The 17,804-nt window shown below is 30.5% G+C and overlaps 2 protein-coding genes across 2 annotated transcripts; one reads left to right on the plus strand and one right to left on the minus strand.

Annotated features, from left to right (window-relative positions):
• Positions 1-6,369: 6,369 nt before the first annotated feature.
• LOC149890649 (uncharacterized) lies at positions 6,370-7,767 on the plus strand. Its single transcript, XM_090081943.1, has one exon. The coding sequence runs from the start codon at positions 6,370-6,372 to the stop codon at positions 7,765-7,767; it is 1,398 nt and encodes a 465-aa protein (XP_089938069.1).
• A 4,405-nt stretch (positions 7,768-12,172) lies between these two features.
• Positions 12,173-16,509, minus strand: LOC145180375 (gelsolin-like protein 2). Its single transcript, XM_080055255.2, has 8 exons — positions 16,233-16,509; positions 15,539-15,628; positions 13,980-14,069; positions 13,684-13,849; positions 13,347-13,537; positions 13,065-13,232; positions 12,732-12,897; positions 12,173-12,631 (listed from the first exon to the last, which is right to left on the minus strand). The coding sequence occupies exons 1-8, from the start codon at positions 16,302-16,304 to the stop codon at positions 12,498-12,500; spliced, it is 1,077 nt and encodes a 358-aa protein (XP_079911381.2). The 5' UTR covers positions 16,305-16,509; the 3' UTR covers positions 12,173-12,497.
• Positions 16,510-17,804: the final 1,295 nt, after the last annotated feature.

Genomic DNA, 17,804 nt, shown 5'->3' on the forward strand with positions numbered 1-17,804 from the left:
ATATTAGCATCAATCCCATATAAAAGGCAGTTGTTGTTTATATGTATCCGAAAACTAAAAATTTGTATTATTAGCAAAAAAGAAGCAGTTTTTATTTTCTTTCAAAACTAAAAAAACATTTGGCAGTAAGAAAAAGAAATATTTAAACGAAGAAAACGGTTTGGAAAAAACAGGTCAAAATAGCAACAAAAACAGTACTAAAAACAGCCCTAGTTCTAAAAAGAACAAAGAGCAGCGTTGGGAACGCTTCATGTGCAATGAAAATATTGAGGAGGATAGGAATTAATCTTTAATTTGTTGAGGATTGGTGCATGTTGCATGCTCATTAGGGTACGTCACTTAAAAAAAAAGTGAGCAAAGAAACTTCTAGCATCAATATTATAGTGCCAATATGTATAATAAATAAAAATTCGAAAAAAAAATTTGAAAAAATTTTTTTTTATCTACCGGGGAACTGGTTCTTTTGTCACCGTAAAATCGTAAATTATCCTTATATCAGAACGTAAAGTTTTCGAATTAAAAAAAATTATATCTCAGTGAACATCTGTGAACTTTTCATTTTATTTGTGTATAACACATGAAAAAAACTAGGGAAATGATTGGCATCGAAAAACCAAGTTTAAACTAGGGCCGACGAGCTGGGAGCCCGGGAGGTTACCAGATCTTTTTTTTATTTTTTAGAAATTTCAAGTAATATTAAGTAATAATAAAAAAATTAGAAAGAAAAAAAAAATTCTCTACCTACCAGGGAATTTGTTTATTTTTAAGATGTTAGATATGAAAAAGAAAAAAATAAAGTTAAAAAACATTAATATTAACCATTTGTTTGGCATAGTGACATATTCTTATTAAAACATATTTACTGTATATATAATCAAGTTCAAGTGTCTGTTAAAAAAATGTTTCTTAGATCTTTTTTAGAGTGCAGCTTAGGCATTAATAGTCTATGAGCCAACCTAACTCTGACAAATCCATCTCTTCTCTCAAATCCACAAACAGATGCAGATGCATCTGTCACCTCTTTTACCGCTCTTTCGCAAGATTGTGTGTGTAGGGGAAAGTAGGGTGCTTCAAAAGATATCTCTAAGAAATTGTCAAGATCTTTTGTAGGTATTTGACATGCAAATACAGGTTCTGGTTTATCTTCTTTGTCCCAGTTGATCAGTTCTTGTATGGATATAGCTCCCAGATTGAGTTGGACCTTCTTCCTTATCCAGAATCGAGTGTCTTTATACTCCGAACTTTTCCGTAACTCTTTGATGGTTTTAATGGCAAACCTCCTAGATTCTTTATCTGAGCTTGCTATAAGGGAAAGAATCAAAGATTCAGAATGAGCAAGATAAGCTCCATTTTTTATGTAAGTAGTAACAATTTCTTTTATCTCATCCTCCTGTTTTCTTAGCAGCCTTAATAGTGTTACTATATGTTCCAGGGCCTCAACAATACTGTGTTTCACTTTGATTTTATACCACATGTGAAAGTACACTTGAACTACCCATTTTAAAATTAAGTGAAATCTTCTTAGCACATCATCAGTAAAGCCATGGTTACTCATATGGAGAAAAATATTCGCTTCGCCAATAGTAAGCCATCTGCTATGAGAAAAATTGCCACACTTAGCCATTTTAAGATTTGGGTCCATCTTGCCTGTAGTCAAACATGTAATCAGTTTATAGCAGAGAGCTAATTCTGTTAACATTGAACTTAGAATTTTTTCAGGGATCTGGATTAATGGTTTCAACTGCGCAATAGGTTTAAATGTATCAAGTCTTTCCATACTGTTTACTTTTAAAAGAGCTTTTCCAATTGGTCCAGTGAAACCAACATTTGAATTGCTGGGTCCATCCAGAGTGACAATAATGTGCCTCAAAGGAAGCTCATTGCAATGTAGCATACAAATAGACCAGAAACACTTTCTACCTAACAATTGTTTAAGATTTATCAACAAACCTCCATCTTTCCCTGAACCAGTTACAGCGTTTGTTGAATCTCCTCCTATTACTTCTAGAGATTTATGTACTCCCCGAGGAACCATCCAGTTAAATATTCCAATAGCTGCTTGTTTATCAGGCTTATTAGGAGGTATTGCCTTCATGGTTGTTTAGCAGGCTAAACAACCCTGTAACAAAACGATTTCATCAAAGGGTTGTAAAAGAAGAACACATTACTGTTACTTCTGAACCTGACGGTCACTATATTACACATTTTACACCCCCTGTATTTATAACACTATTTAATCTAAATATTACTTCAAACTAAGTAGGTTTCGTTAAATATCTTAGAAACTTATAAGTTATTGCGGGGTAAGTTTTTTATTGGCGTAGCTTTGATACTACCTACTTTTAAGCCTTCTGTTTGGGGAAGTGAACTGGTGATAAGGACTAGTTTTTTTGTTTAGAATAAAATATTCAATTTTGAATGTAGATGTTGCATCATTAATCATCAATACAATTACCAAATATATTTGTTTTAAAACATTATGACTATGGAAATGGAAATAGGAAAAAAACTGTTTCAAAGACCTTTTTTATTTAGAACATACTGCAAAATATGAGTTTTAGAGGGGCTGGGATCGAGAGTTTAAATGATTTGAAACGAGTGTTTTATTATTGCACTTAATTAGAACTTTATACCTCCATCTGGTAAACATTTCTGGTTTTTAACTCGCTGATGGTTGCTTTGTGAGCCGGTGCGGTTTTTTCTTTGAAACTGGTTTAATTAGTTTTTTTATTAAATGAAGATTTTAAAGCATTTTTTGTTAAATGAAGATTTATAAGCATTTTTATACGAAAACGTGGTTAGAGGAAAAGGGGCTGATTAGTATCTAATAAGAAAAAAAACTAATTAAAAGCATAAAAAGGTTTTTTTTTTTAGATTAAAACAATCGTTACTGAAACTATAAAAAAAAACTTAAAATAGTTCACTCAAGTGTGCGTACGTCTGCCAACGTAGTTCACTGGTTTCATAACACATTCTACAGTTGTAAAATTCATTTATTGATATCATACACTTGTAACATATTTTAAGACTCTGATGATGAGCATTACTTTAAAAAGTAGGTGATAATGAAATTGTTGGATCACCCATTGTGTGGTGATCCAACAATTTCATTATCACCTCGAAAAGCTAACTCAGGTTCTGCAATAAACTTTATAGTACTTATTACACGCTGCAGTATTTGATTCCAGTACACACATATTTCAGATTCCTACTTTGCTAGCTCATGGTAAATTCCTCCAGACTTTTTGCCACGCTGTGCCAAAGTTATAATTGCTTCTAGATGGCCTTTAGATGATTCATGTTCACTGACACGCACTGAGGAATGTTTCCAATAGCAAAATCTAGAACTTGAAAAATTAGTATTGATACTTTTGGACTCAGTCAATTTGCAAATAAAGCAGTATACTTTTCCTGTGTGTGAGGAAAAGCACAACCAATTACGTTGACATGTTTGACTATTTGTTGTTTTTCGTAGGAACAAATTAGGGATACATTTCCGAAAAAAAGGTTGAGCAATCAGGTTTTTCCTGTTTCTGTGATATTGAATATTTCCTTAGGGTATCTTGATCACAACTTTGCAACAACGAGGTAGGTCCCTTCTCTGCCCAAAATGTTATCATATCCGTTAAAGCTAATTCTGGCCACAAACCAATATCATTCCCAAATCCAAGCATAGAGTCATGTTCATGTTCAATAGTTACAGCTTTTGCCATCATAGCTACTGTTGCTTCCTGCTGTTCATCTGCTTCTGCTATTGTTTGATTGTCACCAATGTCTTGCGATAGAAACTCCTCAACTGGTGGTAGTATAGCTGAAGTTTCAGGTAGTGACTTTGAAGAATCTAAATCTCCATCTCGTTTACTAAAAAAAGCACTAATTTTTCTTGATTTTGCAAAAACTTCCTGTGCTTTTTTCTCTTTTTCTTGAGCTGACTTACGCTTTGAAGATCCACTTTCATAATTACGAAAAGATTTATGTCTGTCAGACATTATTTTTCAAAAAAAAATTAAATTTTAGTGTTAAATGTTACTGCTATAATTTAATATGTAAATTATAAATATATATATATATAAATATATATTAGGGATATGACAATTTCATAACCCTATATGCCCTTTCTGACTCTATCCCTAAACCCTATATGACTTTCAAAGCCGAAGTCTTTTTTTGAGACTCTGTATCACTGTTTAAAATGTTGATGATCAGCTAATGCTAAAGCTGTTCCTAATGTATATTTGAAAATAAATGCTATCCAATAGAAGTTTGACCCAAATATTGAACTTTTTATATGGATAATAACTTATAAAAGCTATTAAATGCGTAATATTTACTAGTTTCTTTGAGCCACAGTACACATTTTACTTTATTCAAAGATTAGATCTTTTTTGACATTATATAACTTAAAAAGTAAACAAAAATTTTTGATAAAATAAGTTTAACATTTTAGGGGCGTGCAGAGCGTGAGTCACCCGAGCAAATTGCTCGGGGCCCCGGACCCTATGGGGGCACCCAACAGCGGCAATAACATTCCAGGTTTTTTTTTCCTTCTCTTTTTCCACATCAAGAGCTTTAACTTACATAAAAAATAAAAATAGCTCATTAAGTTTAATGAAAATTGCCTCAAAAATGAGCTTGAGATCTAATAATTTTTTTAAAAATAAATTTAGCGTTGCGTAATTTATAGAAGATCCCTGCAGAAGAGCTTTTGTTTAAATCTTATCTACATGCTTATCTTGAATTTAGCGGGAAAAGTTATCTTGTGTTCAAATCTTATTTTAAAAATGGCGTATTTGGATTAATTTTTTTACAGGCGATTTGCTTGATTGTACAATTTAATTTATCGATTAATAAAAATAAATTTAATTTTATTATTTTATTTTATCTAATTATATTATATTTAACTTAACTAATATAAATTTAATTAGTTTTTCTGATTAATTATATGCATAAATTTTGTATTAATTATTTAATCGTGTATATATATATAAGGTAAGTATGGGTATTAAGGCCCGGCGGGTAATAAGGCCCACTAATCCAAAGTTAGGGAAAAAATAAATTGTGAAACTTTTTTTCGACATTAAAATATTAGAGTTATCTGGTTTTATCACTGGCAGCAAAAAAAAAATCAGCATTTCTTTACCGCGCATTCGACAAAGGTGGGCCTTAATACCCATACTTACCTTATATATATATATATATATATATATATATATATATATATATATATATATATATATATATATATATATATATATATATATATATATTAGACGAAAGTATTTAAAAAAATAAAAATGAAACCCACGTTTCCATCTGGTGCATCAAAGTTAAAAATCAGTAAAGTAAAAAAAGCGGCTCTACAAAAAGGAAGGCAAACATTATTTGATGTTGGAATTACAACTACTCCTAAAACATCAGATGCCCTTTCCACTAGCTCAACGAAGCAAAAGTATGACGGTAGTATCCAATCTTCTGTTTCTGGTAATAGTGCTGGCAGTATAGAGAAATCAGCCACTTTTGAAGACTGTCAAATTAGTGGTAGTGATAATACTTCTACAAGGACCACTAGCAGTGATGGACCAGCATTGTTGCAGCCATTTGACATTCGTGAATTTGAAACAGAAAATTTCTCCCCTTCTCAGCTGGAAAAGTTTTTCATGGCTGGTCACATTCCTTTTCCACTGGATATGCCAAAAGATAATGGAAATCACATATTCACATGTCAGTTTTGAAAAGCAGAATGCCAAATGGGGAATCCTTCTCGCGGGATTGGCTTGTATTTAGCCCAGCAAAGACAGCATTGTTTTGTTTTCCATGCCGATTATTTTTACCTAGAAATCAACTTCCACACATGACTTCATCCCTTGCAATAATTGGAGGATGGGGATATGAAAAGAAGTGGAAGAATCTCATCTGTCGAATTCCTGAACATGAGCATTCGAAAACCCATAAACAATGCTACATTCAGTGGAGTGAATCGGAAGCTCGAATGAAAACTGATCAGTCAATTGAACATTTGATGAATCGCCAAATTCTCAATGAAGCTGACACCTGGAGAAAAATCTTGGAACGAATCTTAGATGTGATTCTGTTTCTCGGTGAACGTGGATTGCCTATTCGTGGAAAATCTGACCTAACCAATTAGATTCTCATAATGGAAATTTCTTAGGATTGCTGGAACTGATTTCGCATTATGACCCAATTCTTAAGGAACATGTGATAAAAGTTAAACAATCACAGGACAAGGGTCAACGTCTTCAGGCGCATTACTTGTCAAATCGTTCTCAGAATGAATTCATTGGCCTTTGTGCAGCTGAGGTTCGCAGGCAAATTATAGAAGAGTGCAAGTCTGCAAAGTATTTTTCAGTTATGGTTGATGCCACTCCTGATGTGAGCAATACTGAACAAAGTTCGTTTGTCATTCGATATGTACATGAAAAAGAACCTGGAAAATTTTTAATTGAAGAGCGGTTTTTGATCTTTGTAGATTGTGCCAAGAAGACTGGATCTGATATTGCGGAATTAATTCTGGAAACTTTGGAAACATTAAAAATTTGTTTTGAAGACTGCCGTGGCCAAGGCTATGACAATGGAGTCAACATGTCAGGAAAATATAAGGGTGTTCAAGCAATCCTACAAAAGAAGAACCCATTGTCTCTATTCTCACCCTGTGGTTGTCATTCATTGAATTTGTGTGTACAGAATGCTGCCTCAAGCTGTAGTGATGCTGAGACTTTCTTTGGAACTGTTCAAACCATATATACGATTTTTTCTGCTAGTCCGCAACGCTGGGAAATATTGCAAAAGAGACTTCACGGTGTGTCTTTGCATGGACAATCAGGAACACAATGGACTGAGAGACTTGACAGCATTCGCCCTTTCTATAATCACTTGAGCCAAATCATTGAATCTTTGAAAGAAGTTAAGAGCTTGAATCTCACGCCTAAAGCAAAAACTGAGATTAGAGGTGCCCTAAAATATATGAGCTCCTTCAAATGTGTTCTCATGTCTGGAATTTGGCTGAAAGTTCTCACATTGATTGACCGCTGCAACCAGGTCATTCAGGCAAGAAAGGCAACTATTGATATTGAGGTGGAAAATATTGAAGCATTGATTGGTCAACTCAAATCTGTTCGGGAGGAATGGCCTACAATTTTAGAAGAATCCAAGTTAGTTGCAGATGTTGCAAAAATCAGTTCTGAATTTCCAATCCACAGAAAAGTGAAACGCAAAAGTTTTTTTGGGGAGCAAATTAAAGGTGATGAACAAATTACGGAATTAACAGAAGCAGAATCAGGAGAGGAGGCAACATTTCGGAGAACGGTTTTTTATCACATTTTTGATTCTGTAATTGGTGGACTTACTGCACGTTTCACAGCAATTCAAGAAATCCTTTCTATATTCTCTTTTTTGTGGAAGTATCAAAAACTGTCTGAAGCAGAAATCAAGAGTTCTTGCTCACATTTTTCACAAAAATATTCTTGTGATGTAACCGAAAATGAACTGACTGAAGAATTGCTTCACATAAAACAAATTCATACTGCAAATTTTGGAAAGAAACCTCTTGCCCCATTTGACTTATTAAACAAAATTTCTGAAATGAAGCTTGGAGAACTCTTTAGAAATATAGTAATTGCATTGCGTATTTTTGCTTCAATTCCAGTGACAGTGGCTTCAAGTGAGCATTCATTCAGTAAATTTAAGCTCATCAAGATTTTTTGCGCTCAACTATGGGACAAGAACGAACAAGTGACCTCGCCATTTTGAGTATCGAGTGTCTATTAGCACAAAATCTTGATTTCCATGATGTGATTGAAAAGTTTGCTAAACAAAAGACAAGAAAGATAATATTGTAAGAAACAACAGCTGGACTATTTAATTATACTTATATTCCAGTAATATAAAAAAAAAATTTAAGCAGGCCTTTTTTTTTTTTTGGAGAAAAGAACTAAACTGAAGGATGCTCGGGGCCCCCAAATCCTGTGCACGGCCCTGTAACATTTAATATAAACAAAACCATTTACATTTAAAAAAGATTTTTCAAAAATTTAAACTAATTTTTTCTAAAATGACACAAATTTCAACTTAAACCACTATTTTTAATAAAATAGATTAACATTTGATACAAACAAAACCATTTACATTGAAACAAATAGACCATGCGAAAGCTTGTTGTTATTTGTTGTTTGTTGTTTGCTACCATTTTAATTTTTTCCCTACAATCCGCGCGATATGAATTTGGCTAATATACCTTAATATATATAAATAAAATATAAGTAATCTCTAAAATACAAAGTTTGCATAAGCTTTATATTAAATATAATAACTTATACATCTATTTTCATCGTTACCCTTATTTAAGGCATGTCATTGAATTTTTTTTTCATAATTTGTAGGGGCCTCCTCTCTGTGGGGGCCCCGGGCTAGTGCCCCGGTTGCCCCCCCTTTAATCCGGCCCTGCATACATACATACATACATACATACATACATACATACATACATACATACATACATACATACATACATACATACATACATACATACATACATACATACATACATACATACATACATACATACATACATACATACATACATACATACATACATACATACATACATACATACATACATACATACATACATACATACATACATTCATGCATTCATACATGCATCTAAGTTGTGCAATTTTATAAATGTTGTGTGATTTATTATGTTATTTATTTTTCAATTAGTATGACATGTTTTGTGAAATTTTCATTTTTCAGCAAATGTAATAATAATAAAAAATAAGACAAGTTTTGAAAGTAAGAGAAAAAGTTGCAAAATCCAAATGCTTTTCATCAATTATTTATCTTTTGTCAACCTTGAAGTTTTAGTTAGTGGTGGGTCTAAATAAAACCTATTAATTTTACTGGCCCTGCCATCAGGCTGATGACAGGGCTAGTAAAGTTTACTGGCCCTAACTGTTATTTGTTTTAGAAAGAAAATATTTTACTACCCCTTAAAAAGTCACACACAAAAAAAAAACTAAACAAAGATGAAGAATTTTGAACATTTAAATTCAAACCTAAGAACATAGCTAAACTGTTTGAGTGTTTTTATATAAAAGCTGAAATTTTAGGAGGCCTAAAACAAATCCATCATTCTCAAAAAAAGAAAAAGTATGAAGATTTTTATTGCCGGTTTCTTCACATTCGTATCGAAGAAAGATACTTTTACAGAAAATCTAGTAAACTGTACAGTTTTTTCCATAAGAAGAGTTTGGTTGGTGAACCAATAAAGACATTTCTGAGCAGTATTCTCAAAAAGCATGTAACATTTTGGAACCTATAGTTCAATAAGAACATATGAAGGGCTCAGTGGAAAAAGTACTCAAGTTTCAAAATTAATGTTTTGAGAAAATTTAGTTTGATCAGAGATATAACACTTCAAAACAAGGATTTAAAATGGCTGATTAAAGTAGATTTTCTCAAAACATTTACTTTGTGACTTAAGTACTTTTTTCACTAAGCCCTTCACTTTGATCAGCCATTTTAAATCCTTGTTTTGAAGTGTTATATCTCTGATCAAACTAAATTTTCTCAAAACATTAATTTTGTGACTTGAGTACTTTTTCCAGAGCCCTTCATATGCTTTAAATAGGTTAATATAAGCATTTATATTTAATAAAAAGAAAGTAATATTTTTGTTAAATATAAATGTTTATATTTACCTGTATATTTTTATCAATTATCGGCTGTTTCTAATAAAACAATGTCGGCCTTTGAAAAAGGTATACTTAACGTCAAATTCTTAATGCGATCAATCCCGCGAGGTGAAAACACGTCACACGCGTTTAAACAAAAATAACACGAATAAAAAACGAAATTTTCTCAGACTGGCCTTAAATCACCCGAGTAGGCGCTTTGCAGATCAAAATTTTTTTTAATCATGAGTTAGATTATTGAATTCTGTTTGGTTCGTTTCATTTTTTTTAAATTTTAGCTGTACTTCAGAATAAAAAAATATTGAAAAGAATCGTGAAACTAAAATGGTAAAAAGATCAAAAGCCTTCTACAAGATACTTTTTCTTTTATAAAACTAATTTGTTGATTAGTTTTTTGTGTAATCATTACGGAGTAAAACCTAATTTTCAGAGAGCGGTTCGTAAAAGAGAGCCCTAAGGTTTAATGAGTTAATAGGTATAATTTTCAAAGAGCGGTCCTCGATGCAATGACAATTAAATTGCAATAACAATCTAAAAATTAACTTTACCAAGGGGGCACTGATTTTAAACACATTGTGTTTGCAAATTATTTCGTTTTAAGTAATTCAACTAAAATATCAATCAATAGCAATCTACGAAAAAACTTGGATGATATGGATATACATAATTTATGCTATAACCATTATATTATCCATAGAAAAAATGGATGTTTTTTTTTAAGACCAATTGTTAGATAGATCAAAATTTAGCATAACAACGTTGTTTCAGAAACATGGTGCGTGATCACTTATATAAAATTGGTTAAATTTTAATCGGCAAAAGGGTTTAATTACAAAATTGTTATTTCGCAATGTTTATTTATTGATTTCAAAGATCTTTAATGATATAATAACATAGTTAACAACAAGTAATAACATAGTTAACAACATAAATAACAACATCAATAACAACATAAATAACAATATAAATAACAACATCAATAACAACGTAAAGCATAAAATATTAAAAACATCGACCTCATTTAAAATTCTCATTTCTTTAAAAACTGTTTGGAGTAAAATGATCTGCAAAGATGATTTTTTAACAAATTGAAAGTTAATTAAACGAATTGAAAGTTAAAGTTAGTTAAATGGAACCTTATTATCATTAAGATATAGTGAATTTTAGAAAAAATCCAACCATTTTACATTAGAAAATTTCGTTAAAAACTACTTTTAACACAGAAAAGCGCTTTAATTGGTCAACTACTAAAACGTCTACCCTTGGATATGCTAAGGGAGTCTTTTACAAACATGTCCTGATGGTTCAAGCTGTTATTAATCCTATTTAAAATACTCAGACCGTATTAAATGATGATGAAAGCAGAAATACTAAAGCTTAATTATGGGATTGCGGCTCAAGAATATTTTTACACTTAATAACAACGGTAATATGAGTGGATTCAATTAGTTGCGCATGTTACTACAAAGAGGTTTTCTTAAAAATACTGAAAAATGTTATAGGCCCAAATTCTTTATAGACTTTGCATTTATCTTTTACTTCAACGACGCTAACAAAAACTGTATAAAGCAATAACATAATGCGCAATGGACACGTAAATAAGTCACAAAATGAAAGTCAAATGTCATATTTACATTAAAGTTGAAACAAACTCGCGGCAAAGGTAGGGTTAAATACATAACATCTTGTGAATGGTGGTGATTCAATCGATTCCATTGTCTTTAATGGAAGAGTAAGACTCTCAAGAATGGTGAGAAGAATGATTTTAATTTGTCGTGCTTTGTTTCACAACCTTCCCAAGAGAAACTTGAGTTTGACAGCACTCAAAACGAAATCTGAAACGTTAGAGCAAAAAGTTGTTTGTATATTTTGTGAAAAAAATTCCAATGTTTGTTCTTAGGCAGCAACAACAGCTGAGAAATATTTTTTTTGGTAATTAACAATTTTCTTTGTTACTGTTTGTAACAAAGAAAATTGTTAATTACCAAAAATACAGTTACTAATTGGGTTAAAAGTATTAAAAAACAAAAAATATCCATATCTGATTGGCTGGTCTCAAACAATGAAAGCTTTTGTTTTTAAGAAAATTAAAGTTTCACAACTCGAGAAGTAACATCAACAATATTTTAACCTTCGTAGCATATTAATCTTTTAACTAATTTTTATATTTAGCATACTTTTTAAAGGAACTACAGAGTTGCCACTATTAGATTCTGTATTTATTCTTCACTTTTTTCTCGAAAGATTTTTTGATTTTAACAATTTACAGCTTTAGTGGAGGAAAGTGTACTAAAGTTTAAAGAAACTTTAAATTCATATTCTGTGGTAGAGAGAGATTCAAACAAAACTTTTTTGAAAACAGCAACAAACAATACTGTTATAGTTAATAGCAGGGGGGAAAATGAAGTAATAATATAGTTAATGGGGGGGGGGGGAATGTCAGTCAAAAACAAGTTTGATTAGTATAAAAGAATTCTATTGTTAACTACAGAGTAGCGATAAATATTTGAAGTAAATAAAAAATACAGTAAAAAAGGCACAGAAAAATAAAAATTTTAAAAATGTTCCAAAAATCAATGTGGAAAATATCATGCACAAAATTTCTTAAAATATATAAAATTTTGAATGATAGAAAAATTGGTAGCTCACAAAACATATATATAAAAAAGGGAAAAAAAGTTTACACTTAATAAATCTCCTTCATAAGGAAGAATAAAACAGAACAGAAATAAAAAAAAAAAAACAAAAACAAAAACAAAAAACATTAAAAACCTTTAAAAGGTTTTAAAAAATGCTGTCAAATTCGTCAGACTTTTGGCCTTCGCTTAAACAAGTAACTGATACAAAAGGATTAGGTTGATCTCTCAAAAACTCATGCACATATGACATCGCATTTTGTCTCTCATCAACAGAAGCACCTAAAACATAATATTGCCTCAAAGTAATAAGAAACAAAATCCTTACAAACACAAAACATTATGCAAAATGAATCATGTAAATGGTTATAGTTCAAATTACCTGCACCTATCCACACATAGCAAGCTTTTGGAATGCTGCAAATAAATACATCATTGCTGTCTAGTTTACTCTTGTCCAAGGTATTTGAAATAAGCTTCATTTCAAGTCTGCCAGAAGCATCAGAAACCCGGTACATTCCAATCTCATTCTCTGTATTATTTTCTCGCTATATGATTGACAAAGTAAAACAAAATCAAAAACTGAATTAGCATTTATTATCAAACTTTGTAAAAAGAAATAATTTAGGGAGGACTTAAAGTTGTTAAAATACTTTGTGAAATTTTTCTTCAGTCAACACACACACACAAAAAGATTTTGAAATATGACATTAACCTCTTTGCTTTTTCCAGAAGGTAACAACTTATAAATAGGATGACTTGGACTGATGCTTTTCTCATCCAATATATCAAGCCGTGGTTTTCCCATTCTTTCAGCTTTAAGCTGCTGAACATATTGAGTTGCTCTAAACTTCTCATCTTTGTTGGCTGTCTCACCGTTAAACTGCAGAAACAATGAAATATATATCATATCTCTCTTGGGATATTTGAAAAATAAAGTTTTCATGTATCACAGTATCTTCTTAACAGCATTATATTTAAAATAAAAATAATATACCTGATAAATACGAAGACCAGTGTCAATAAGGAAGACATCTTCACTATTAAGATTACCTCTCTTGCATGGAATTTCAGTAACACTGATTTTCTTACGTTCACCAACAATATGGAAAAGACGTGTTTTGTAACTTTCTGGAGTGACACGTTTAAATCCACTATCACATCCACCCTTCATAATTGTAAAAAAATCTAAAGAAGGATAAAAATTCATATAAGAAATTATTGCTTCAAAGAAACTTTAAAAAAGTATAGTGATATTAATTCTTAACTGATCTCTATACTAAACAATTGTGTGAGAAAAAAAAAAAAATTTCTTATTGACTGCTTATACTTACTAAAATAGGACTTAAATAGAGGAGACTCATGCCCCTGCACTTCACGATGTTGCACAGGTTTGTCATCAAGAAGTGTATCTAACTCCACCGTTTTATATGCTGCTGTTGCATATTCATCTTGTGTGGAATACTTTCCAATCCAAAAATGAACATCATACAAAAGTTCCTTAAAAATATTCAATATTACTAATTTAATACAAAACACCAGAACTTTTTTAAATTAAGTTCAAATTGTTAAATATCATCCAAGTGTTATCATTAACAAAAAAACATTTAAGTTAAGTTGAAATTTTTACCTCATTATCTTTTTCTTTGTAAGTATTAAGAATTACATATGAATCTCCAGAGAAAAACTTCCCATAGTCTTCACGAGGCCATTTCTCAACCTAACGAGAAATGTTAAAAGTATATTTTGTGTAACAAGATTGTTTTTTTGTTAAAATTATGAAACAAAGTAATTAAATGATATTTAAGTCAAAACCTGAAAAACAAAATTGTAAAGCATAATGATTTATTAGAATAGAAATATATATTTTAATATTGAAATTAGATATTATTAAAACACAATAGCTGAAACACAAAGAAAAGAATATAATATAAAAAAAATAAATAAAAAAAACAATTATTTATTCAAATATCAATATGAAGAAATAGAAAAAAAAGATCAGATATAATATGTCAATAATAGCACTGGTTTCTATTGTGACTTTTACATTCTAAGTTTTCATCAATACCCCCTGCACTTACTAGTCTAACAGCATTCAGTTTTTTTTTAAAGATATTTTGAGGCTTTTGCAATAATCAATACTCATTTCCCATTTTTATTAGTTACTTACTTCAAATGGTTATTACTTTCAACATGGAGCAAACATTGATGGCAGTGTTTGTTTTGTGCCAAAGTTTGTTTATCTTTTATAAATCCTTAATAATAAGTTTATTGCCAGGAAGTCAATTAGTTCAATGTTTTCTTTCAACATTTCCATACTACTTAAATCCATTTGCTGAAAAGAAACACATTCAAGCTATTGCTTTGAAAATGGCTGGTAAAGTAATAAGGGCATTATGAAACAGGTAAATGTTTTCAATCTATGGAAAAGGTGTCAAAAGATACAATCAACCTTATAAAATCCAATTCCAGGAAAAGAGCATTCAGTATATTCTAAGAGAACCATTCAGATTGTTAGGAAGAGTGTGTAGACAATTCCAAGAAGCATGAGCAAAATTACAAAATCTTGACATTTTTGATGGGTCATTAAGAAGTATTATGATCTAAGCCTTAAAGCCTACAAATTTAGATAACAGCTGCTCAATGTTTTGTTAAAAATAAATTTTATAATGAACTGATAATGGGTAAATATATGTGCGGCAACTTGTAAAGCAACCACTCACTGATAATTTTGAAGTTTAAAACTCTGGAGGGCGCTATTAGTTCGCTGGAACATTCTTTAAACCTTTTAAGAGCCCCTTGGGCAGATCATCAATGATAAAACTCAGTAATACTATAGTAAATATGTTGAAAGAAAATTGATTTACAGTTGCTAACAGTTGTCAAAAAAAAAAAATTAGCCACCCAAACAATTCCCTAATGGGCTTTTTATACTTTTTACATTTTAGCTTAATAATTGAAAGTACCAGCAGCTCTACAATGAATTGTTAAAAATCAGTAACTAATTATAAATCTTCTACAATAAAATACAGTATACATATGTTAATTGATATATCATGAAGTTATGATCAGAAAATTGATACAACTTTAAAAAATCAAAACACTATTAAAAGTTTGCATTACATACATAACAAGCTAAGATATTGTAAAATAAAATAAAACAAAGTACTTTACCTTTTAACTATTTACCTTAAATTTATTAATCCTAAAAATTTCTGTACCAGGTTTGGTGCCAACGTTTTTCCAAGCTGGTTCAGTTAAAGCAGCTTCTTTTTTAACCTATAAATATAAGGTATTAAAAAAATATTTAACTTTTAAAAAAATATTTAACATTTTAAGCTGATAGGTGCATAATTTTTATTTCAATATGGTAACAAAATTATGTAGTTAATTTGTGCAACTGATTTAGTTTTGTTACTCATAAACCCACATCTTTAAATTTTGCAATTAATTTTAGTTAGTAACAAAGGACAGTACACAGCACAGACAGCACATACAGGGCACATACAGCAGTGCCATTTTCAGTAGTAAACTACACAGTCCCAGAAAAATAGTAAATAAAGAACCCTGAGAACAAAAACTATATTTTCAAGCCTCTGGCTTTGTGTTCTACAAGCAAATCAGCACAAAACCTGTTTATCTAAAATATATAGTTACTGAGAAGACAAAAAATGAACTTTTTTTATATTCATGAATAAACTATTTTAAGTTTGTATATATGCAGTAAGAAAGACTGGCCGAGTTACATGATTGTTTATTGTTGAAACTGCAAATTTCTAGGAATGCAACGTGATAATCATAACAAAAGGAATATTTGCTTAACAGTCGGATAATTTTTAACACAGTTTGAACAATCTTTTGTCTAAAGAAAACATATTCATACTTTTCTGTCTTCTGAACTTCCGAACTTTTCCAAATTACTATCCTTCCAGTCATACTGAGTTGGCTTTTGCATTTTGCCGATTCTTAAATCAAATCACAGTTGATGAAAGTCTCCACCCTTAATAAAGCGTTCAGGCACAGATAATTAAGAAGCTTTCTGTTTTTTTAATGAAGGACTGGTTTCGATGATGTTGACAATTAAACTGTAAAATAAGGTAACTGAAACTTTAAGAACAGGCGACATATAAAAACCTTTGATGAAAAATATTAAATTTAGGACGAAATATCGGGAATAGAACGGCTAAAGGCGAGATGGTGATAATGGACCAAAAATTTTCCAAGATTTAGTTATATGTTATTTGTTTTGAAATCTTTACTTGAAATCTTTGACAACTCGGATTTCATTAGGGAGTGTTGAGCTTTTAAAATGATTCGAATTAAACAAAAGACAATACTAGTCGTCGATTTAATTCTCGTCTTAAGTCGCTTTACACAGCTTTAAAAACAATATCCGCCGTTATTTAATTTCAACATTATTGACATATTTGTCTCTTTAGTTAATAAAATGTCTTTTTGCTTGAGTTTTTTTTTTTTTTTATTTTCAAAAGCTTCTTGCTTTAAACTTTTCTAAGCACTCAAAAAAGATGATTTTTGCTATAAAGGCAGAACATCAAAAAACGTTGAAAATAATTTTAATAATCACAATTTATTATAAACCGTTTAACAATTTCAATATCGTGAGAAACTGTAAATAAAAGCCTGCTTTTTGTTTGTTTGTTGTTGTTTTTTTTTAGAAAAACTATTGATAACTCTAGTAACTGGTATATGTTATTAACTATACGTTTAAGTTTCCCAAAATGCAACATATGATAAAGATACGCAGTAAATCCTGTTTGTATTTTTTTGTTTTAAAAGGATTAATCAATGATATATATTAACTAGATGTCTAACTTCACATAAATTCCGTAAGAAAATGTAAAGCAAATTTTTGAAGGTTATAAAGCCGGTAGCCGCATCAAAGAAGAAAAATTTCTGGCGATGTTAACTTTAAACATTGGACATGTTAGTATTGAAAGTATTTATTAAATGTAGGTTAAAAGTAACGTCAATTATTTATAAAATTACATTTATAAAATTTATATACATTTATAAAATTATCAAATACATTTACATTTATAAATTTATAAAATTACATTTACATTTATAAAATTATCCAATACTAAAGCATTTCACAAAATCATTCCAATTTGACTAAATTTTAAAAACATTTTCTAATTTAACTGACACAAATATTTTTTTGTTTTGTTTTATTTTTGCTATTCGTTTTTCCGTAATATCTGTTAACCAATCAGATGCAAGTGGCAAAACAAGTTACTATCCAAACCGATGCTGGTGGCAAAACAAGTTACTATCCAAAACAAGTTACTATCCAATCATATGCTGGCGGCAAAAAAAAATTTGCTTCATTTTTTTTCGGAAGTTATACATCTAGTTAATATATATCATTGGGATTAATTTAATGCTCAACATTAGGTTTTTTGTAAGCACTTATTTTCTTTGCTAAGAAAACAAA

This window comes from Hydra viridissima, unplaced genomic scaffold (genome assembly GCF_058129835.1).
Source record: "Hydra viridissima isolate aposymbiotic clone 2 unplaced genomic scaffold, HvirCarnegie_v1 scaffold_3, whole genome shotgun sequence".
In the NCBI taxonomy this organism is placed as follows: domain Eukaryota; kingdom Metazoa; phylum Cnidaria; class Hydrozoa; order Anthoathecata; family Hydridae; genus Hydra; species Hydra viridissima.

Excerpts from the sequence above, each read along its gene's own strand:
- LOC149890649 (XM_090081943.1), top strand. The coding sequence starts at position 6,370 with ATGGTTGATGCCACTCCTGATGTGAGCAATACTGAACAAAGTTCGTTT.
- LOC145180375 (XM_080055255.2), bottom strand. The coding sequence starts at position 16,304 with ATGCAAAAGCCAACTCAGTATGACTGGAAGGATAGTAATTTGGAAAAG. Across the intron at positions 13,233-13,346 it reads CTGGTCTTCGTATTTATCAG|TTTAACGGTGAGACAGCCAA; the intron begins GTATATTATTTT and ends TTGTTTCTGCAG. Across the intron at positions 12,898-13,064 it reads CTTCTGGAAAAAGCAAAGAG|CGAGAAAATAATACAGAGAA; the intron begins GTTAATGTCATA and ends TCAATCATATAG.